General features: G+C 50.0%; 1 protein-coding gene across 2 annotated transcripts in view; it reads right to left on the bottom strand.

The window, feature by feature from the left end:
* The window catches only part of PDE8A (phosphodiesterase 8A), a 168,567-nt gene that overhangs the window by 14,027 nt on the left and 133,898 nt on the right, over nucleotides 1-20,642 (bottom strand). For both annotated transcript variants that reach the window (XM_039256911.1, XM_039256907.1), the window contains exons 13-20: nucleotides 16,756-16,826; nucleotides 16,330-16,494; nucleotides 14,806-14,854; nucleotides 14,269-14,404; nucleotides 12,839-13,037; nucleotides 9,950-10,167; nucleotides 8,657-8,789; nucleotides 6,246-6,413 (exon numbers count right to left, since the gene is read on the bottom strand). In XM_039256911.1, the coding sequence (XP_039112842.1) occupies nucleotides 6,246-6,413; nucleotides 8,657-8,789; nucleotides 9,950-10,167; nucleotides 12,839-13,037; nucleotides 14,269-14,404; nucleotides 14,806-14,854; nucleotides 16,330-16,494; nucleotides 16,756-16,826 (1,139 nt within the window). The remainder of the gene's footprint in view (nucleotides 1-6,245; nucleotides 6,414-8,656; nucleotides 8,790-9,949; nucleotides 10,168-12,838; nucleotides 13,038-14,268; nucleotides 14,405-14,805; nucleotides 14,855-16,329; nucleotides 16,495-16,755; nucleotides 16,827-20,642) is intronic.

The raw sequence follows: 20,642 nt of genomic DNA, 5'->3' as shown, positions 1-20,642 counted from the left end.
CTTTGGGTAAATACCGAGTAGTACATTTCCTGGATCATAGGGTAAATCTATAATTTTTTGAGGAACCTCCATTCTGTTTTCCACAGTCACTGCACTAGTTTGCACTTCCCACCCACAGTGCAAGATAGTTCTTTCTCCGTATCCTTGTCAGTACTTGTGTTCTTGATTTTAGCCATTCTGACAGGTGTGAAGTGGTATCTCATTGTAGTTGTGATGTGCATTTCCTGATGATGAGTGGTGTGGAGCTTCTTTTCATGTGTCTTTTGGCCATCTGTGTCTTCTTTGGAGAAATGTCTGTTCATGTCATCTCATTTTTAAATTGCATTATTTGATTTTTTGGGTATTGACTTGTATCAGATCTTTATATTTTTTGGGTTCTAAGCCTTTATCAGATGTTATATGCAAATATCTTGTCCCATTTGGTAGGCTGATTGTTTTCTTTGCTGTGCAGAAGCTTTTAATGTTGATGTAGTCCCGACAGTTTATTCTTCCTTTGTTTCATAGGAGACATAACAAGAGAAACGTTATGGCTGATGTCAGATTACTGGCTGTGCGCTCTTCTGTGATTTCTATGGTTTCAAGTCTCACAAGTCTCTGTGTATAGTGAAAGAAGACGGTCCAGTTTCATTCTTTTGCATGTGGCTGTCACAGCACAATATGAAGAGACTTTTTCCCATTGCATATTCTTGTCTCCTTCATCGTAGGTTAAATGATCATATAAATGTGGGTTTAGTTCTGGGTTCTCTATTGTGTTCCATTGATCTATGTGTCTGTTTTTGTCCCAGTACCATATGGTTTTAATTATTACAGCTTTGCAGTGTATCTTGATATCTGAAACTGTGATACCTCCAGTTTTGTTCTTTTTCTCAAGATTGCTTTGGGTATCCAGGGTCTTTTGTGGTTCCATACAAATTTTAGGCTTATCTGTTCTAGTTATGTGATCATGCAATCCCTAAAAAATCCCAACAGCATTTAAGTCTGTATAGATTGCTTTGGGTAGTGTGGACATTTTAACAATATTCTTCCAGTCCATGAGCATGGAATATCTTTCTGTTTTTGTCATCTTCAACTTCTTTTGTTAGTGTTCTATAGTTTTCAGAATACAGGTCTGTTGCCTTCCTGGTTAAGTTTATTCCTAAGGATCTAATTCTTTTCAATGTAATTATAAATGGGATTGTTTTCTTAATTTCTCTTTCTGCTATTTCCTTATGGTAGAACTGCTGTGGATTTCTTTATATGGATTTTGTATCCTGTAGCCTTACTGAATTCATTTACTAGTTCTGGTAGTTTTTGGTGGAATCTTAAGGGTTTTCTATGAAAAGTATCCTGTCATGTCTTTCACTAAAGTTTTGCTTCTTTCTTACCAATGTGGATGCCTTTTGTTTCTTTTGTTGTCTGATGGCTGCAGCTAGGACTTCCAGCCACTGTGTTGAATAAAAGTGGTGAAAGTGAACATCCTTTTCTTGGTTCCTGATCTTAGGGGGAAGCTCTCAGGTTTTCACGGAGTATGAAGTTAGCTGTGGGTTTTTAATATATGGCCTTTATTTTGCTGACGTGTGTTCCCTCTAGATCTGCTTTATTGAGGGTTTTAATCACGAGTGGATATTGTAGTCTGTCATGTGCTTTTTCTGCATCTATTGAAATGAACATGGTTTTTATCCTTTCTCTTGTTGATATGCTGTATCACACTGATCGATTTGCAGATGTTGAACCACCCTGGCAACCCAGGAATAAATCCCACCTGATACTGGTAAATGATTTTTTTTTTACTGTATTGTTAGATTGGTTTGCTAATATTTTGTTGAGGGTTTTTACACCTGTTGACCTGTAGTTCTTTTTGTTGTTTTGTATCTTTTTGTATCTTTATCTAGTTTTGGTATCAGGGTAATGCTGACCTCACAGAATGAATTTGGAAGCTTTCTTTCCTCTTCTATTTTTTGGAATAGTATGAAAGGAATAGGTATTCACCCTTCTTGAAATGTTTGGGTAGAATTCACCTGTGAAGCTCCCTGGTCTGGACTTTGTTGGGAATTCTTTGATTACTGATTCAGTTTTATTGCTAGTAATCAGTCTGTCCAAATTTTCTATTTATTCCTGGTTCCGTTTTGGTAACCTATAGGAATTTATCCATTTCTTCTAAGTTGTCCAATTTGTTGGCATGTAATTTTCCATAATATTCTTTTACAATGCTTTGTATTTCTCTGTTGTTGGTTCTTATTTCTCCTCTTTCATTTCTGATTTTGAATTTTTTTTTTGAGGAGTTTGGCTAAAGGTATATCAATATTGTTGATCTTATCAAAGCAGCAACTCCTGGTTTCATTGATCTGTTTGTTCCAGGGGTTTTTGTTTCTATTTCATTTATTTCTGCTCCAATGTTTATTTCCTTCCTTCTACTGTTTTGGGGCTTTGCTGTTATTTCTCTAGCACCTTTATGTGTAAGGTCAGGTTGTTTGAAATTTTTCTTGTTTCTTGGGGAAGGCCTGCATTGCTATGAACCTCCCCCTTTAAACAGCTTTTGCTGCACCTCAAAGACTTTGGACCACTGTGTTTCTCACTTGTCTCCATATATGTTTTGATTTCCTCTTTGATGTTTCTGGCTGACCCACTTGCTGTTTAGGAGTCTATTTAACTGCCATGTATACGTGCTCATTCCAGGTTTCCTCCTGTGGCTGATTGCTAGGGTCACAGCACTGTGGTCAGAATGACTTTGATCCTTTTGAATTTACTGAGACTAGTTTTGTAGCCCAATATGTGATCTATTCCGGAGAATCTTCATATGCACTTGAAAAGAATGTGCATTCTGTTTTAGGACGGAATGTTCTGAGTATGTGTTAGGACAGTCAGCTATGGCTTCCTTGCTGTCTACCTATTGCCGTAAGATCCAGGTAAAGCCCCTACTATTCCTGTATTACTATGGATTTCTTCCTTTATGTTTGTTATTAGCTGCTTTACGTGCTCCCATGTTGGATGCATATTTACAATTGTTTTATTTTCTTGTTGGATTCTTCTCAGAACTATGTAGTGTAATTCTATGTTTCTTGTTGTAATCTTTTATTTTTTTAATGTTTATTTTTGAGAGAGAGGGAGGGCGGGGAAGAGAGGGAGATAAGAGGATCTGAAGCAAGCTCTGTGTTATCAGTGCAGAGCCTGATGTGGGGCTTGAACCCACAAACTTCAAGATCATGATCTGAGCCCCCCAGGCGCCCCTATAATCTTTATTTTTAAAGCTTATTTTGTCTGATGTAAGTACTGCTACCCTGGTTTTCTTTTCACTTCTGTTTGCATGATAAGTGCTTTTCTATCCCTTCACTTTGAATCTGTATGTGTCTTTAGGTCTGAAGAGAGTCTCTTGTAGACAGCATACAGATGGGTCTTGATTTTTCATCCCATGTCTTTTGTTTGGAGTATTTAGTCCCTTTATGTTCAAAGTAATTATTGGTAGGTGTGTACTTATTGCCATTTTGTTACTTGTTTTATGGTGGTTTTTGTGGTTTTCTCCATTCCTTTCTTTGCTTGCTCTCTCCTCGCATGGTTTGCTGGTTTTAGTGATATACTTGGATTCCTTTCTGTTTATTTTTTGCATATCTATTATCAGTTTTTGACTTGTGGTTACCATTAGGTTACACAGAACACCTTATGCATACAGAAGTCTATATTAAGTTGATGGTTGTTTCAGTTTGAACCCATTCTAAAAGCACTAAGTTTTTATTCCTCTCTTCCCCACATCTTAGGTATAGAGTGTCCTACTTTACATCCTTTTATTTTGTGAATCCACTGACCGATGTGTATAGATATACTTAACGTACTGTTTTTGTGCCTATGTTTCTTACTCCTGCTTTGTGGTCCTTCCTTTCCACTCAGAGAGTCCCCTTTAACATTTCCTGTCGGGCCGCTTTAGTGACGATGAATTCCTTTGTGTGTCTGGGAAAGTCTTTCTCTCTCCTTCTCTCCTGAATGATTGACTTGCTGGATAGAGTATTTGAGGGTGCAGGGTTTTTTTCCCTTTCACCACTGTGACTGTATCATGCCACTCTCTTCTGGTTCGCAACATTTCTGCTGAAAAATTAGCTGGCAGCCTTCATGGGTTTTGCCTCGTACGGAACTGTTTTCTTGTGCTGCTTTAAAAACGGTCTTATCACCACTTCTGACATTTTAATTACTACATGGCTTGGTGTGGGCCTCTTTGGGTTGATTTTGATGTGGGCTCTCTCTGCCTCCTGGATCTGGATTTTTGTTTCCTTCCCCAGATTTGAGAAGTCTGCTGTTTCTTCAAATAAATGTTCTGCTCCCCTTTCTCTCTTCCCCTTTGGGGGTTCGCTTAATCTATTCTCATTTTTACTAGTCTTTTACTCTCCTGCTCAGCCTGCTTGCTTCCCATTCCTCTGCCCCCCAGCTTGCTGGTCTGTTCTTCCGCCGCCTCTAGGTCCTCCATCTGGGGTATCTGTAATTTCAGTGACTCTTTGTGGAGGGTCTCGCTGAGGTCCTCCGCTCCGAAGTCCAGGGAGTGTCTTTATTACCGCTACTTTACATTCTCTATCAGGCACATTATCCGTATGACCTCTCTTGCTGTGATTTTGTCCTGTTCTTTCATTTGGGATAGGCACCTGTCTTGTTTCGTCTAGCTCTCTGAGTTTGGAGAGTTGGCGACATCTCCTCTCGCAAGCAGTGGCCTCATGAAGACGCGGCGCTGCGGTGCAGTGTCCCCGGGACCTGGCGCCTCAGGGGAGCTTCCCGTGGGTACTGCGGTGCTGCACTGCTGTCAGGCCAGGCATCTGCAATGGTGCTCTCTGCCTGTCGGGGACAGGGTTTGGTCCCCATGGTGGTGGTGGGCCTGGCTGTGGCCGCCTTGGACTGGAGTGGGGTCAGACCAGACCGCTGCTGGGGCCACAGTCGAACTGGCATGTGTGGTTTTCTTTCCCTCCCCCTGGGGCAGGAGTCTGGGCTGCTTGCACACTGCCAGGCCTGTGGTGCCGCTGTGGACGGGCTCCTGCGGAAGGCGTGTTGGGGGGTGTGCAGAACACAGGTGCAGGGTGCCCGGCGTTAGCAAGGTTTGTGCCTGGGCGACTGCAGGAGGGGCCGGTCCATCATGGAGTGTGGAAACGAGGTGCACGGGGTTCGCGGGCATGTGCTGGAGGGGGCGTGTCTACACAACGTGAGGGGAGCGGGGAGGAGAGTTCGCCGGTTCTCATGGGCGTCCAGTGCCTCTAGGCAGACGGGCAGGGGAGGGAAATGGCGCCCAACAGCTCTTTGGTTTTTGGAGAAGCTTCCCGAAGACCCCTGCCCTTCCGGCACAGGTTCTGAGACTAATAAACAAACCCCAGGCATTTTTCAAAGTGCTGTATATGTCAGTGGGGCTGTTTGTTCTACCGTTTCTTTAAAGTCAAGGGCTCAGTGTCGATGGTGGCCTGCCTCTCTCAGAGCCCCTGACTGTAAGAATGGGGAAGTCAGGCCTCTCTGGTTTCAAATGCAAGTGTTATGGGGGTTTGTCTTCTCGGCGTGGGGTTTGCTCCTCTCCCCCCCGCCCCCCCGGGCCTGCAGCGTCCCTCCCTCAGGCAGGTCGGTTTGGCTCCTCACAGTGTCCCTGCCCTTCCTGTCCTCCTGGATGTGGCCCCTTCTCTACATTCAGCTGCGCAGAGTCTCGTCTGCCAGCGTCCGGTCATGTTCTGGGGACTTCACACACCGCTGTGGGTGTGCCCAGGGGACGAGGTGAGCCGGGGTCCCCTGCTCTCCCATCGTACCCGGAGGTCCCTTGCCTCTCACCTTCACAGCTTCCAACGTGTCGTCAGAAGGAATGAGAATCAGGCTCTCTGCACGTAATGTGCCATCTTTCTCTGGTCGACTTCAAAGGCTTGCAGCTGCTGGACTATGGCCGTGCTGCATGCTTTCAGTAAATCTGCCAAACCTTTAGCCACTGTCTTTTCTAATTTCTCCTTCCCCTGCCCCACGAGAACTTTGTCTGCCCAGAGAGAACATGAGGGGCAGACCACGGTGTAAAATGCTGTTAGGAGAAAACGGTTAACCCAGGATTCTACATCCAGTGAAGATATTCTGCAAGAAGGGCAGCAAATACATTTTCAAGATGAGGGAAAACTAATCAAATCCCTTAGCAGTAACTCTGTCATACAAGGAATGTTCTTCAAGGAGAGACTTTCACTTAGAACTTGACCTCCGAGTTTCAATCCCCTGATCCCTAATGGTCTTACTGTGTTTCTTTCTCTCAAGGGACTTAAGAGGCTGCTTCTCACCTGAGAAAAATACTCTTCTGATATGCGCGCGGCCCACTCAATGCACTGCTCCAGCGGCCGGCAGGGGTTGGACACGTCTGCACACTTGATCAGCATCCGTTTCATCAGAGTCCGGTTCTCTGGAGTCCGGAGGGTGGTGTTTATGGCTTCTTCATCTTTATTCATTTCCTAAAACACGAGTGACATTCAAAGCAATCCAAGTGGGCTCCCTGGTACCAAGCAGCCGGGGCCCCCACTGTATGCACAGGAAGGCGCTGCCGGGATCTATCTGTGACGGTTTCACAGGACAGCGCGGCGGATGCTCTGAGCATGGACCTCAGCCCCTCACCTGCCATAAGGGAAACCAAGGCCCAGTGAGACCAGGGCAGGACCCAAGAGTAGAGGGTGGCGCTGGGAGTTAGTTAGTCTTAGAGCCAAGGCGGGCAGGGGCATGTTCTTCTCTTCTTCCCAGGCTAGAGATTTCTCACAGTTGCTTTTTCTTTGTTCTAGCTCTACTGCTCCCCCTTGGGACATGAGGGGTGTCTTATCATTCCTACTAAAACAAGACTATGTGAACGCTAAACATAAAGGTTTCTCTGCTCCTACCAGGCTCCCTGCTTCATAGATATACCACGGGAGGTATAATCTTGAGAACCAGCTGTTAGGGTACCAAGATGTGTCAGATATAGTGACATTTCTGTAAAAGTTATTCTCTTTTGATGTGCACTAGTGCAAAGACTTGCGGTAGGCACGAAAAGCAGTAGTATTTACTGTCATACTCTACAGGTGAGGGCACTGGGTCTCAGAGGTGAAGAGACTTGTCCACAGCTGCCCAGCTGAGCCAGGATGACACCTGAAGGTGGACCTGTAGTCCTGGGCTCTGTCTGTCCGTAGCACTACATGCCGTCTGGTGCACGGGAGCCCCTCTGGTGTGGATTCTGCGCCTGTGGCATCCTGGGCCCGGGCTGGAAGAGGGAGGACCGGGGCCGCAAGCACAGAGACATGCCCGTCCCTTCATGCTTTCCAGAGGCGCCACTCACGGGATTCCCGCAGGTAATCACAGGAGTCCACACGAGCCTGAGGGCCCCAGAGGGTCCCAGAGGGCAGACATGTCCTCAAGATGGGCACGTGCCCACCCAGGGCCTCCTCCCCTGGAGAGCTGCCAGAGCCAACCCTCCCGAGGCTGCCTCGACAGGCCTCCTGGCTCCAAGGTCCCCCCAGCAGCCAGCTTCGTGCTGACTCCTCTCTGCGGCTGGGCGACCCCCAAAGGACTCTCCCTGCTCTGGCCCACGAGACGGATTTCCAGTCTCTCGGAAGTAACCCCATGTACTAACAGATGAGACACGTGACTTTCAGGTGGAACAGAACACTCGGCTCAGTCTCGGAACCGCGCAGACTCTGGAAGGAACAAGTCTATGGCCGAAGTCAGCTGGCGCAGTGGCCCAGGCGACTCGCTATCCAGAACTGGCGGGGCCACGAACAAAGGTTGGTGTGGGTGCCTCTGGGAAGGGAAGTGACGTCAAAGCAGGCTGACACATGGGGAGAAGAGGGAAGGATGAAGCGAGCAGGGTTCTCAATAGGTTTCAAAGGGTCGCACAGGAACAAGGGTGAATGAGCTAAAAGCCAGGGACGGAAGCCACGGTCAAAGGAGTTGCAGAGGTAAAGTGGGGTTAGAATTCCAGGAACTGGGATCCTGGCCTCCTGACGCCTTCCTGAGCATGGTGACGGCTCTCAGGACAGTGACAGGAGCGGTGAGGAGGGCAGTGGAGGATGTCTGGTGTCTGTGGAGCAGGTGGAAGGACTCTGAAGGAAGAGGGTCCATGAAAACAGATGCGGCAGGTGCTGACCTCAGGCTGAATCTGCTAGGACAGTCCCATTCATTAAGTGCCTACCTTGTCCCATGGCCCTCAGGCCTGTGTCTTGAGATTTATCATGCCCATTCTACAGACCAGGAAATGGCAAAGAACTCGCATGGGGACCCAGATCTGTCTGCTCTCGTAGCGCTGGTCCCCTGCCTGGCCAGAGGCTTAGCGGCGGCCTCCTCAACCTCCACCCCCGTGACAGGGACCTACAGAGGAGAGTGGCTGCTGAGACAGCACGTGCACGGCAGGGGCGGGGAATGAGACACCTGAAGGGTCCCAGTGGACCCCAGAATGGCCAAGGAGTGGGGAGGGGACGCGTGTGGGAAAGGCCACAAGAATGGTCCACCCACCTCAAGTTAGCTTCAGGGTTTCTACATCTCCTTTTGGGGTGTAATTTTTTTCTTGCCAATTTCTTACCCTTGAAATAATTTTTCAACCAGTGGAAATTAAATCTAGTGCACCTGCTGGGGGAGCCCCTGCACAGCTCACCCCCTCTTAGCCCGGCCCCCCCACAGCACAGAAGGGTAAGGGCCCCTCCCCCAGGTTCTCCCTGCCGTCAGTCTCCCTTACCCTGTTTTCTTCTAGCGCCGCCAGGGGCTTGTTGATGCTGTTGACAAATTTGTTGACATGCTCGAAGTGCTTTGTCATTTCCGTGGCTAAGACCATGTCGATAATACCCTGGCGCAGCGTCCGATAGTCATTCCTGTCTCGGACAGCAAAGGAGAGGGCGCTACACATTACTCATCCGGACCAGGCAGGACCTCCTGAAAAATCTGTGATCTGGGACAGTGTCCACTGAGCTAAAATTCTCCCATCCCTGGAAGTCACAGGGGACACACTGAAACCAGATCATTAGCGAGGGGAAACTGACGTGAAAGTCAAGAAGCTGATGGGCAAGACTTTGCAGGCACGGGGCTCCCCATCCTGTCATGTAAGGCACACGATTCTGGAAGGAGGGGGACGTGGTGGGGCAAACGACAGCAGAGACCTGTGGTGATGCACATGCCCCCCTCCCCCCAGATGAACCCTGAGATTCAATAGCGTCAGGGCCCAGATGCATAGAGGGAAGACCTTCTGACAGGGAGCACTGCACTCTTCCACCAGCCTTGTTTTTATTTAGTCATTTCATAAAGTTTAATCTCTGGTTCCCCTCTTTCCTGCAGTCACCCCATTCCCTTCCCTGGACAACTGATGCATATACCAGCAATGATAAACGAAGCCTACTGAAATTCTAGAATATGGCAAAAGGGAGGTGTGTAAAATCAGGAATCTCCTTTTTAAAAAAATTTTTGCATAAAAAGTTCCCTACAAATCCAAGTTAATAAGTGCAGGTCTGTCTCCTGTATGAGGGTCCAGTGACAGACAAAAGGCACTGGACACGGTGATCTTAAGTGGCCTAAGAAGGAAATGAGACATTAGAAAAGTAAATGACAAATGACTGTTTAAACCCATGACAAGTGCTGTGAAGGAACTTGGCACTGACTAGTCATTAGAGACGGAAGAGGACAGCTTCTCCGAGCCTCTAAAAGCTCATGACGTCAAGACCCAAAGCTGCTGAGCCCTGAAAGCCTCGTGCTGAGAGAGAGAAGCCACAGAAGACCACACCCTGGGTGAGCTTGCATTTGTTACGGGCTGTGCAGAACTGGCAGATCGGAGGCGGCAGAAGGTGCAGCAGTGGGGTTGCCTGGGGTGGGGGGCTTGAGGGGGGCGTGGGAAGTGACTGCCAGTTAGTTTGAGCTTCTTTCTGGGGGGCGATGGCCATGTGACTCTGAATACACAGACCACTACCGTACACTGCAGACGGATGAACCCTATAGCACGTGAACTGAGGGGCCACCGTGCTCCCCGAACCCGGGCCCTCACCTCTCCATGTTTTTGAAGATATTGCATTTGTCATCGCGGGCGGTCAGCTGGAAGGCCAGGGCCGCGTGGTGGCTCTCCAGCACGGCCGTGTCGTTGTACAGGATGGCCAGCTCGCTGCCGGCGTTGCACAGGAAGGAGTTGGTCCTGCCGGGGTGGTCCACGTCGTGGACGGTGGCTGCAATGAGGGCAGCGACCTCGTCAACTGGATCTAATGTTTGCTGCAAACAAGAGAGCTTTTAACAACGGGGCAGAGCGTGGAAAGTGGGGAAGCCTGTAGAGTCATCTTTCTGCCCCGTGACTTTCAGGTAAAAAGATTCCAGATGTCCAAGGACAGCCTACTGTTGGGCGCATCCGTTATCCTGTCTCCACTCAGAAACAGCTTCATGTCCGTACTTGTTAGTCAGGGCACAGGATCGGATTCTCTGTCTCACACGAGCTCAGGACTTACGAGGCGTCCTCGACACAGAAGTCACCTCCTCAGCCAGACAGTCTGTCTCTCGACCCATCACAAAAAACGTCTGAGATGCTGACTGGGGCCAGTAGAAACCAGTATTCCCACCTGAGAGGGAACAGCTGGTGATGTGCGTCACTCACATTAGCGGGCTGGTCCAGGGTTTCTCCCCTTTTGGTGCGATCTTTGTCAGGATTTTGTGAGTTTGGTAAAATAATCTGGCGGTTTTCCCTCATTTTCAAATCTTTGAACAGGTTGATGTAACATGGAAAAAGCCCTTAAAGGGCCAAAGACCTCACCTGACTGTCTTGAGTCTGGAGCCTGATATGGAAGAATTCAATTGGTAAGTTTAGCTCTCTACGTCCCTGGTACTGACCTCCTGGCTTCCCGCTTCTAGGACCGGACTTAACATCTTTCACCTTTAAGGCTTTTAAGTTAGCATAGAAATATCTGGCACTTTCTGCATTTCTTGATTCGTTTGGTTAGCATATTTAATTTTCTTGGCTGTTTCAAAAAAACCATTTTGGATAATCACTCTGCCCTTCTCGTTCTGTAGGCCTTAATCTACTTAAAGCATTTTTCTCGTTTGTAGTGGCTGACATTTTTAAAATTTAACCTTTAGTTATTTTGTTGTGTGAAGGTTAGGAAATATATGAAATTCTGAAGTTTATTAAGACATCCACTGAGTCCTGGCAGATTTTCGGAAATATTCTACAGACACATGAAGGTGCACATCTAACCAGTCTTGAAAATTTATTTAACTTGAAATTTAGTAGTTTTAACTTTAAATAGGTGAACTGTATATGAATTATATCTCAGTAAGTGCTGTTTAAAATTAAGTTAGCTTTCTAAATGTACATTTGCATGTTGTCTATCAAGTAGTTCGAAAGCAATAAATAGTGGCAAAAGTTAGGCTATTTGTATATTCTGACCCATGCCGACAGAGACCCCCTGCCCCCTGCCCTGGTCTCATACTTTTATAGAAGACCGTCCTCTCTCTGAACTCTTATTCTGCCTACAGTCTTGGTCATGATCACCCTGTGCTCTCCCACACACGAGTCCCCCGTCATGATGCTAAACTTGTCTCACCCCTCCTGTAGCCCAATTCTTAGAGCAGAAGGAGCAAACCACAGATTTTTTTTTTTAATCTAGGTTCTTCTAAAAGTGAAATAAATGGCTGGGCCACGGGAACTCCCTGGACCCTCTGGGCCATGCTATGATGGACGTTGAAGGAAAGAGCCCAAAATCTGGTGAATCAGCACAAGTCTAGTCGTTGCTTGGACAATTTCCCTAATGAAGTAATTTCCAATGTGAAAAGCTTTCATAGGAAGCTCGGTTTGGGAGTGGCCGGTGAGTCACCTTCCTCGAGTGGAACCTCTCCCCTGTGCTCTCTGCACTACAGCCTCTTCTCACCCCCCTCTCCTGCTGCCTCAAAGCTAGAGCTAAATAAAGCTGCCGGGGGCCCGGCAGACTGAGCCAGCCGTGACTGGCCACCAGTAGGTGCCAGTGGCCACTGTGGGGACTCGGCCGAGCAGGACGGGCACTGGGGATGCAAAAGGAACCTGCTGGCCGCAGGGTGGATGGACGGGTAAGCAGGTGAGATCAGGAATGCGGGCACGTGGCAAAGGGCATCTAAGTCAGTTCCGGGGATGGAGGGCAGTCCAAGCAAGGCTTGGTGTGGATCCCTGAAGGACAGGTGGGGACACATGGGGACCAGGAAAGGGAATAGCACGTCCCACGTGTGGCCCTTATGTCAGGAAGCTGTGAACATCATACCATGGAGTTTTAACACTTAAATCTCCACGTGGAGGGGGTGGGGGGTAGCTCCTGGGAACAACATGGTCAGAGGGGCTGTTTCAGAAAAAGCTGGCGCCAGCAGCAGGGAGGGGCCGCAGGAGCTCAGGAGTTCTCACCTGGCGCCGTGGAGACGAGAAAGGAGGGGGCCCCACTAGGAGGGCAGCGGGGCATTACGAGGCAGAGAGAATCGTAAGGGCGCTGGGTTGAGAGAGGCAAGGTCATGTGATCTCCTGGGGGCCAGTGGCTTGGGGGAGAGGACAATGGAAAAATGGAGCTCTGGACCAGGCTCGCAACCCCCGGTGCGAGCAGTGCTGGGTAAGGATGAACTTGGCCTCAAACCCCGCTGACACTGCAGGACGGGGCGGGTGGGGGGCTGTACCTTGTCTGCAGGTTCAGAGAGAGACCCGGGGAGCCAGCCCTAGCTGTTCTTGCTGGCTCTCTCTACAGCGACCAAACCCTGCTCCTGAGAGTCCGGCGGACTGGCGGGGGCCTGGCCTGAACGAACGCATGGCCTGCAGAGTGCCCGGCGGGGGGCACGCAGGCACGGACCCGCTCTGCTCCGGCCGTGACTGCGCACAGCAGCTTGTCCGGGAAAGCGCACTGTCCCGCTGCCCTGCCCGCGGGGCACACACCCAGCTCACCTTTATCCTCTCTTTGCAAAGGAAATAGGCAGTGGCGTGAAGCACGTCGGCAGCGTGCGTGGAGTTGTGGTAGGGGTTACACGAATGGTAATTGGCTTCGATACTTTGCAGCCATGACCTCAGCGTCGCCTCAGAGCAGTTCAAGAATTCACAGACCCCAAAGCGCGCAAACATTTTGAGACCGAGATAAATCAAAGGCCTACAGAGAAAAATGTCCACAGCATTAAAACAAACAAACAGGCAAAGTGCGTGGAGCCCCGAAGAGGTTCAGACCCGACCAGCAAACCCGAGCCCGGCTTCAGCGAGCGTGTGGGGCAGGGAGGCTGCAGCCAACACCAGCCTAAGCCAGGGCTCCCCACTGGCCGGGGCCCAGGTGCCGGCCCTGCCCTTCCTCCTTCAGGAGAGGAAGATTTTGAGATTTTGAGATTCCTCAAAATCCACGTGATGCTGGCCTTGAACCCTATTCTTGCCTATGGACTTGCTGGACCAGGTGTCCTGTCTAGAAGCAAAGAACACTTCCAGAAGGCTGCCCATGAGTCAGATACCCTCAATCGTCACATAATGGCCTCAACAATCTGGAGCTGGGTGCCACAGCAGGGGGCGGTTTCCCCAGACGGTGATCAAGGCCACCAAGCCAGGCCCTTCTTTGACCAGTTACCTCGATCCAGCATCTGGCCTTTGGCGTGGAGGACCAAGAAACGGCTCTGCTGAGGCGGCACCCAGAGGTCCGCAGGCTCCCAGGGCGTGAACTGACCTGCCTTGGCCCGAGTCACACGAATGCGGCGTCACTAGCACGTGAGCCAGGTGCCCCTACGTTCGTTTGCTAGAGCGGATTCTTTCTATAGCCCAGCCCACGTTGGGGACACGGGACAGAATATACCAGAAGGCTGACACCTGGTGGGCATGATCGAAGGGCAGAGGCCATGTGGGGACAGTTGACCCGACTGGCAGGACGTCGGAGGAGCTGGCCTTCCCGGGGCCCTCAGCAGGTCCCTTGGGCCTCACCACCCGACAGCACGGCCCTGGCTCGGGGGGGAGCTCTGCTCCTCCATCAAGGTACAGTCCCAGTGCTGCCCCCACCCCGCGTTCAGGATGACCAGAGCTCGATGTGGAGACAGCTCTTGGCAAACGTGTGTTTCCAATTCTTAGTGCCAGGGGCTGAGTGGGGCCCTCGCCGCTCTCAGTGCACCACCTCCTCATGTCCGTGTTCTCCAGGAAAACCCCTGCCACTCGGAGACGTCACGTCACCTGCTCAACTTCTCACGGGCCACGAGTGGGCGGTCTCCGCGGGAGCCGTGACCCGTCAGCCCTCCTGACCCCTCTGCGGCCCCCGTTCCTGCCCAGGGCGGCCCCCGTGCTCCTCGAAAGGCTCTGTGTGCAGCTGCCCTCGGGGCCGAGCCGGCTCCCTGCCGGGCGCCACGCGGACGCACCTTTTATGTGTGGCGGCCTCCAGTTCAAAAATATCGAAGTCCCAGTACTCCTCGTTTTCCATGGCCCGAGCGATCCGGAGAGGGACGTCGTGGAGGGAGGTGGGGGTGACGATGCTGCTGGGCGGCTGCTGCAGGCCTGCAAGGTGACGGGATTTGGAGAACAAGAGCAACAGGCGTTGCAGCGGTCACCGCTCCTCAGGGAGGACAGTACTGCTACGGGGCAGCTGCTGTGCGTCGGAGGTTTCATGACCGGCCACGAAACCGCTTACTACTGAGGAAAGTCGACTGAGCGGCGCCTGGTGGCTCAGTCGATTAAACCTGCAACTCTTGGTTTTGGCTCAGGTCGTGATCTCATGGTTCGTGAGACCGAGCCCTGTGCTGGGCTCTGCGCTGCCAGCACGGAGCCTGCTTGGGATTCTCTCTCTCTGCCCCTCCCCTTGCTTGCACGTGCTCTCGCAAAAGAGACTTAAATTTTCCTCATTTAAGTGCCACCATAACATTAACAGTGATCCAAAAGATTAAAAAGGTAACACTTACTTTTTGTTGAAAGAACGTATTCATTCCCGGATAGTCTTCGCAAACCATCCTGATAAATATCAAGGAAATAAGAAAAAGAGAAGTCACAACTATACTTCTTTAATTTTTAAAAAACCTTTTTTACTTATTTTTTGAGAGAGACAGAGTACGAGCAGGGGAGGAGCAGAGCGAGATGGAGACACAGAATCCCAAGCAGGCTCTGAGCTGTCAGCACAGAGCCCCATGTGGGGCTCAAACTTGTGAACCACAAGATCATGACCTGAGCTGAAGTTGGGACTTCAGCTTAACTGAGCCACCTGGGCGTCCCAACTATTCTTTACTTCTTGAAAACGCTGAGAGGGACAGTTGGTCCCAGAGGACAGCCTTTCCAGCAACGTCCCCCAAGGCTCCTGGAGCACCTGGAGTCGACCACTGAACACAGTCACCAAACAGAGCATGAGGCCTGACACTGGCTGAACTCAGGGGCAGCACCAGGAAGGTGAAGGCCCCCAAAGCCCAGCATTCCTGTGGGCCCTCAGCACTGGTTCAGTTTCTTAGGGACAATGACCTCTGCTCTCAAACCTTCCCCACCATTTCCCTGCCACCCGCCTCACTGCAGCGGACACTGGGATTCCATGAGAGCACTGGACTCTTCTGGGCTCTCTATGCCCCCTCACTCCACCCGGCTGTTCGGGGTGAGACCCCTCCCACCTTCCCTTGCCTCTCCCCTCACCCTGGCACACCGTCCCCCCCCCCCCCCCGCCGTGGTTTCCAGCCCTGGCCTATGGCTGCAGGAGCCTGTGCCTCAAACAGGCAAGACCACGGTTAGACATTATTGTCACTGGGCACAACTCCACCCTTCAGATTACTGCCTAAAACCTTGTTTTTAAGAAATCAGGTGAACTTCAGAAAGCAGGCACAGGGAGGGGGGTTTCTGGTGGTGGTGGTGAGGTGGTGAATTTTACTTCCGACCAAGACAAAAGGTGACAGGCAGAGATGGAATGGTGTTTTCCACAAAGTTCTTCCCTTGCAAGACCTCTCTGCTAGATGGGCTCGCGGAGGCGTCCCGGACCGCCAAGCGCCCATGGGATGGGGCCACCAAATCTGCAGAGGATGGTTGGGAAGGAAACTGAGCCCCAGGCCCTGGTGCCGCTATAAACATATATAGTCTTTCTGTCCTGTCATTGGGATGATGACAGATACAATTTTTCTACCCTAGTTTTCAAAATATGTACAATTAAGTTTCATTGAAATAAATTCCTCATAGAACCCCCAAGCCAGAATGGAAGAGACCCCAGCCCAGCAGACTCTAGAACATGCCTCTCCCTCCTCTGCTTTAAGACGAGGTCTCCTTTGGTGGAGGCAGCGGGTGGGTGATGGCTCTGGCCAGAGCACAGTCGAGCCCGGGTGATGGTGGGTTCGGGCTACGCCAGTCCTATGTACACCGAGCTCCGTGCGGCCTAGACCCTAAACACATAACCACTGGGAAAACAAACAGGGAAGCAGGCTCTAGCCAGCAGCTGGCTGTAAGTCAGACACACTTACAGACATTAAGCCCCCAACAAGGTCATTGGCATGGGGATCATCGTCCTTAGCACCGAACTGCGGCGAATATAATTCAGTGGTTCTCAGAATTTCCAGCACACGGTCTAAGGCTTCTGTCACAGGCATGGGGCTGCTTTCCTGGGCGGCGTTGATAATGTTGATTACCTGCAGGTGGGAGGAAGACGTGAGTTTTACCACCTCACGAACGCTGGGAGGCAGTGCAGAGGGGCGGCTGGCAGGGGCGCTCAGTGCAAACTCAAGACCAACTCAGACGTTCAGGTCACAGCCTCTCTTCAGAGGAGGCAGCTCCGTGCACCTACGAGCACGTGATTATCGGTGCGGGTCTGCTTCCGCTCTCTAGAAACCATCCACCCGGAGAACGAAGGACTGCAGTGCATGCGGGGGAGACCGCGCACGCTGCTTCACCTTGGTGATGGGTGCCTCGATCGTCATGGAATGTATCCGGGCCATGGAGGAGTGCCGTCTCTGGCTGCTGCCTGTGGAGAGACCACGAGATGCAGAGCTCAGGGGAGGTGCAGCCCCAGGTGCCTCCTGACCGCCCCGGGCCCCCATGTGCTCAGCTGCGTAACGAAGGGATCGGATGAGAACTACGTGGCCACTCCACCCGGCTTCCGCCCCGTCCCAGTGAGCCTGGGTTCTGCCGGAACCAGCCCCGCTCCCTTCAGTCCTAGGCACTAGGATGCACGTGTCCCCCCAGCCCGAATCTCTGATGTCACAGGCCGGAGGAAAAACAGAGGAAACAATCTAGCAAGTCAAGGCCAAACACTTAGCCTCTTTTTGTGTTTATAACAATAAAGCTTTTAATATTCAGCTCGCCACGATCCAGGAGAAAAATGTTCTGGAAGACAATGCCACACAGGCTCTTTGTCTCATGTATGGCAGGAGTGATTAATACAATTCGCCATTAACCGAAATATAGGAATTTGGGGTTAAATTTCTCAAGGCACCTTTTTGGGTTTTCCACTGTGATCCTTAATCTAGACCAATTAGGTAAATACCGTAAATGAGGCAGCAACTCTCGGCCCCCGTCTGTGGATTTTCTGTTTCTACTGTCAAGATACGGTTCCTCAGGGATAAAGGGAAGGCTGGGCAGCATACAGACCGGAAAAAAGTGGACACATAGAGTTCTGTGTGTCTCCCTTGAAAGCCCCACTGTCAGGCCAAATGCTGTTTACCAGAGACCTTCAGGGACCACAGACTGTTCCAAAGCCTGATACGTCAGCCCTGTTTTACCAAACTGAGGTCGAAGGAGAAACCCTGTGTAAGATTAACCAACTCAGGGGCTCTTAAATGCTTGAAGTTTGGGGGACCCACAACACTCCCTAAATTTAACTCTGGTGACCAGCATATGGTTGCCAGCTTTCCATTCTACCCAATAAGGTCATGAAACCAAAAATAATAACCAGTATTTTATCATATCACAAAAGGACCTGTTCTCATTTAAAAATGTAATGAAATGGGGTGGGGGGGGGCGCCTGGCCGGCTCAGTCAGTTAAGTATCCGACTTCAGCTCAGATCATGATCTCGTGGTTTGTGGATTTGAGCCCCCCATCGGGCTCTGTGCTGACAGCTCAGAGCCTGGAGCCTGCTTCGGATCCTGTGTCTCCCTGTCCCCGCTGCTTACGTTCTGTCTCTTGCTCTCTCAAAAAGAAACAAACAAACAAAAAAATCCAAGGAAAGGGGCATCTACTAATAAAAATGAAAAAAAAAAAAGCATAAAGAAGAAATAAAGGTCATACAGACTGTCCTATATGTGCACAAAATCCAAAGGAATCTACAAACACTTTTTACAGCCAGTGAGTAAGTTCATCAAGGCTACTGGGTACAAAATCAGTACACAAAAGTCCCTTATATTTAGGAATATATGTAAGGAAAGATGTGTAGGATTTATACACTGAAAATGCAGAACACTGAGAGGAGATAAAAACTACCCAGAGACAGAGTATATTCAGGGTTTGAAAAATTCCATATCACTGAGCCTTCCATTTTCCCTAAACTGAGCTGTAGATTCAAGACATTCCTAGACAAAACCCCAGGAGGCTGTGTGTGTATAAAGTTAACAAGATGATTCTAAATCTTCTATGGAAACACAAAGGACCTGGAGCAGCCCAGACAACTGTGAAGAACAACTTGGTACTACCAGATATTGAGACTTGTAGAGGCTGTAGCAATCAATGGTGGTAATGGTGCAAGCATAGCCTAAGAGAACAACGAAACAGAAGAGTCCAGAAAATGATTGTATATTTATAGTCCCCTAATTTACAATAATGGCCCTGCTGCAAAAGATGTTTTTTTTCCCAATATGATGAGGGGCCAGCTGGATCTCCATGAATGAAGAAACATCAACCTGGAGCCCTCCCCTCCCCTCTTAGATTCATTTGAAATGGATCACAGACCTAAGGTGAAAGATAAAACAATAAAGCTTCTACAAGAAAACATAGTATCTTCATGACCTTGGGATAGGGAAAGATTTCCTGAACAGGACACAAAAAAGCACTAGCTATGATAGAAAACCCCGATAGAAGGAGGTTTATTAAAATTAAGAACTTCTGTAAAGACCATCAAGAGAGTAAAAAGGGAAACCACAAACTAAAATCTATTTCTGATGCACATATTCAAAAGAGGACCCATATCTAAAATATAAAGAATTCCAGGGTGCCTAGGTGGCTCAGTCAGTTAGGTGTCCAACTTTTTATCTTTATGTATATTTTGAGAGTGAGAGAAAGGAGTGGGAAAGGGAGGGAGAGAGAATCCCAAACAGGCTCCATGCCATCAGCTCAGAGCCTGACACAGGCCTCAGTCTCACAAACCATGAGATCATGACCTGAGCCGAAACCAAGGGTTGGACGCTTCACCGACTGAGACCCCACCCCAGCATCCAACTCTTAATTTTGGCTCAGGTCATGATTTCATGGTTGTGAGATCGAGCCTCATGTTGGGCTCCATGCTGCTGAGTGTGGAGCCTGCTTGGGATAGTCTCTCTCTCTCTCTCAAAATAAATAAGTAAACATTAAAAAATACAATATATAAAAAATTCCTGTAAGTAAACAAGATAAAAATGGGCAAAATATCTGAGGAGCACTTCACAAAAGAGGAGGATCCGGTACAACTCACACCAGAGAGGCCACTGCGGCTGCGTGAGGGCCCTGCATTCCGCTTCTATGCAGGACAGAACACACACATCCAGCCCCGGGAAGACTTGGGTAAAAACACGGAGCCGCCTTATTATTTTTTTAAGTAGGCTGCACGCCCAGCACAGAGACCAGTGCAGAGCCCAATGCAGGGCTCAATGCGGGGCTTGAACTCACAACCCTGAGATCAAGAGCAGGAAGCCTCAGTAACTGAGCCACCCAGGCGCCTCTGCAGCCGCCTTCTTAACCGCCCCAAAGTGGAAAGATGAACACAGATGGCCCTGAAAAGAGAACAGATAAGGGTGGCATGTCCCTACAGCATGACTGCCGAACAATATAGAGAGTGAAGTCTGGACCCCCTAACACGGATGGATCTCACCAACACTGAAAGAAGTGAAAGAAGCCAGACGCGAGCAGTGTGTGCTCTGCGGTCCCATCTCTGTGCAGCACAAGAGGCCAGTTTAACTTACGGTCCTAGGATCAGGGCTGCCTCTGTGCGCTAAAAGGTGTGTGTGCACATTTTCTGTATCTGCTTTGGGGGGAGGGGGGCGGTCACACGAGTGTACAGAACTGTTGAAACTCATGGAACTCAACATTCAATATCTGAATTCCACTGAATGTAAGTTTTAACTCTTAAAAGGACAGAGATGGCCCGAGTCAGCCCAAGGAGGACGGAAGCAAGCACGGAGGGGCAGAGCCGGCTGTGGGCGTGGGTGGCCTCGCCCCTGCTGGCTCTGCCCGAGGGAGGACCCTCGCTGTACGGGTGGGGGCCGCTCCCGCCACCCCTGCCGGGCACCACGCCCCTCACTTACCCCTCACCCACCCCGCTGTGGACAGCACACCTGCCCCCTGCTCACAGTGAGGAAACGCAGGCACACGAGCCTACCCATGAGGTTGCGCAGACAGTACACGAAGCTGGGACTAGACTCGAGGTCATTCCGAGGCCAGAGCCCATTTCTTGCCCGTGCAGCAGGGTGGGGCCTGTGCAGTCTTTCCGGTGCGGGGCAGACACACTTGTGTATTCTGAGCCTCGCAACAAACCTGTGGGCACTCAATCTCTTGTATAATGTGAGTTGCCACCGCCCTGGAAAGTTGTGGCTTTTTATCTGGTGACACGCTTCCCCGTTCACCTGGAGGTCCAGGAAAGTACCCCGCCAGCAG

Source organism: Hyaena hyaena, unplaced genomic scaffold, assembly GCF_003009895.1.
Source record: "Hyaena hyaena isolate Hyena2069 unplaced genomic scaffold, ASM300989v1 scaffold_13, whole genome shotgun sequence".
NCBI lineage: Eukaryota > Metazoa > Chordata > Mammalia > Carnivora > Hyaenidae > Hyaena > Hyaena hyaena.
Note: the sequence above shows the minus strand (reverse complement) of the source record. Positions and strands in the feature narration are given on the sequence as shown.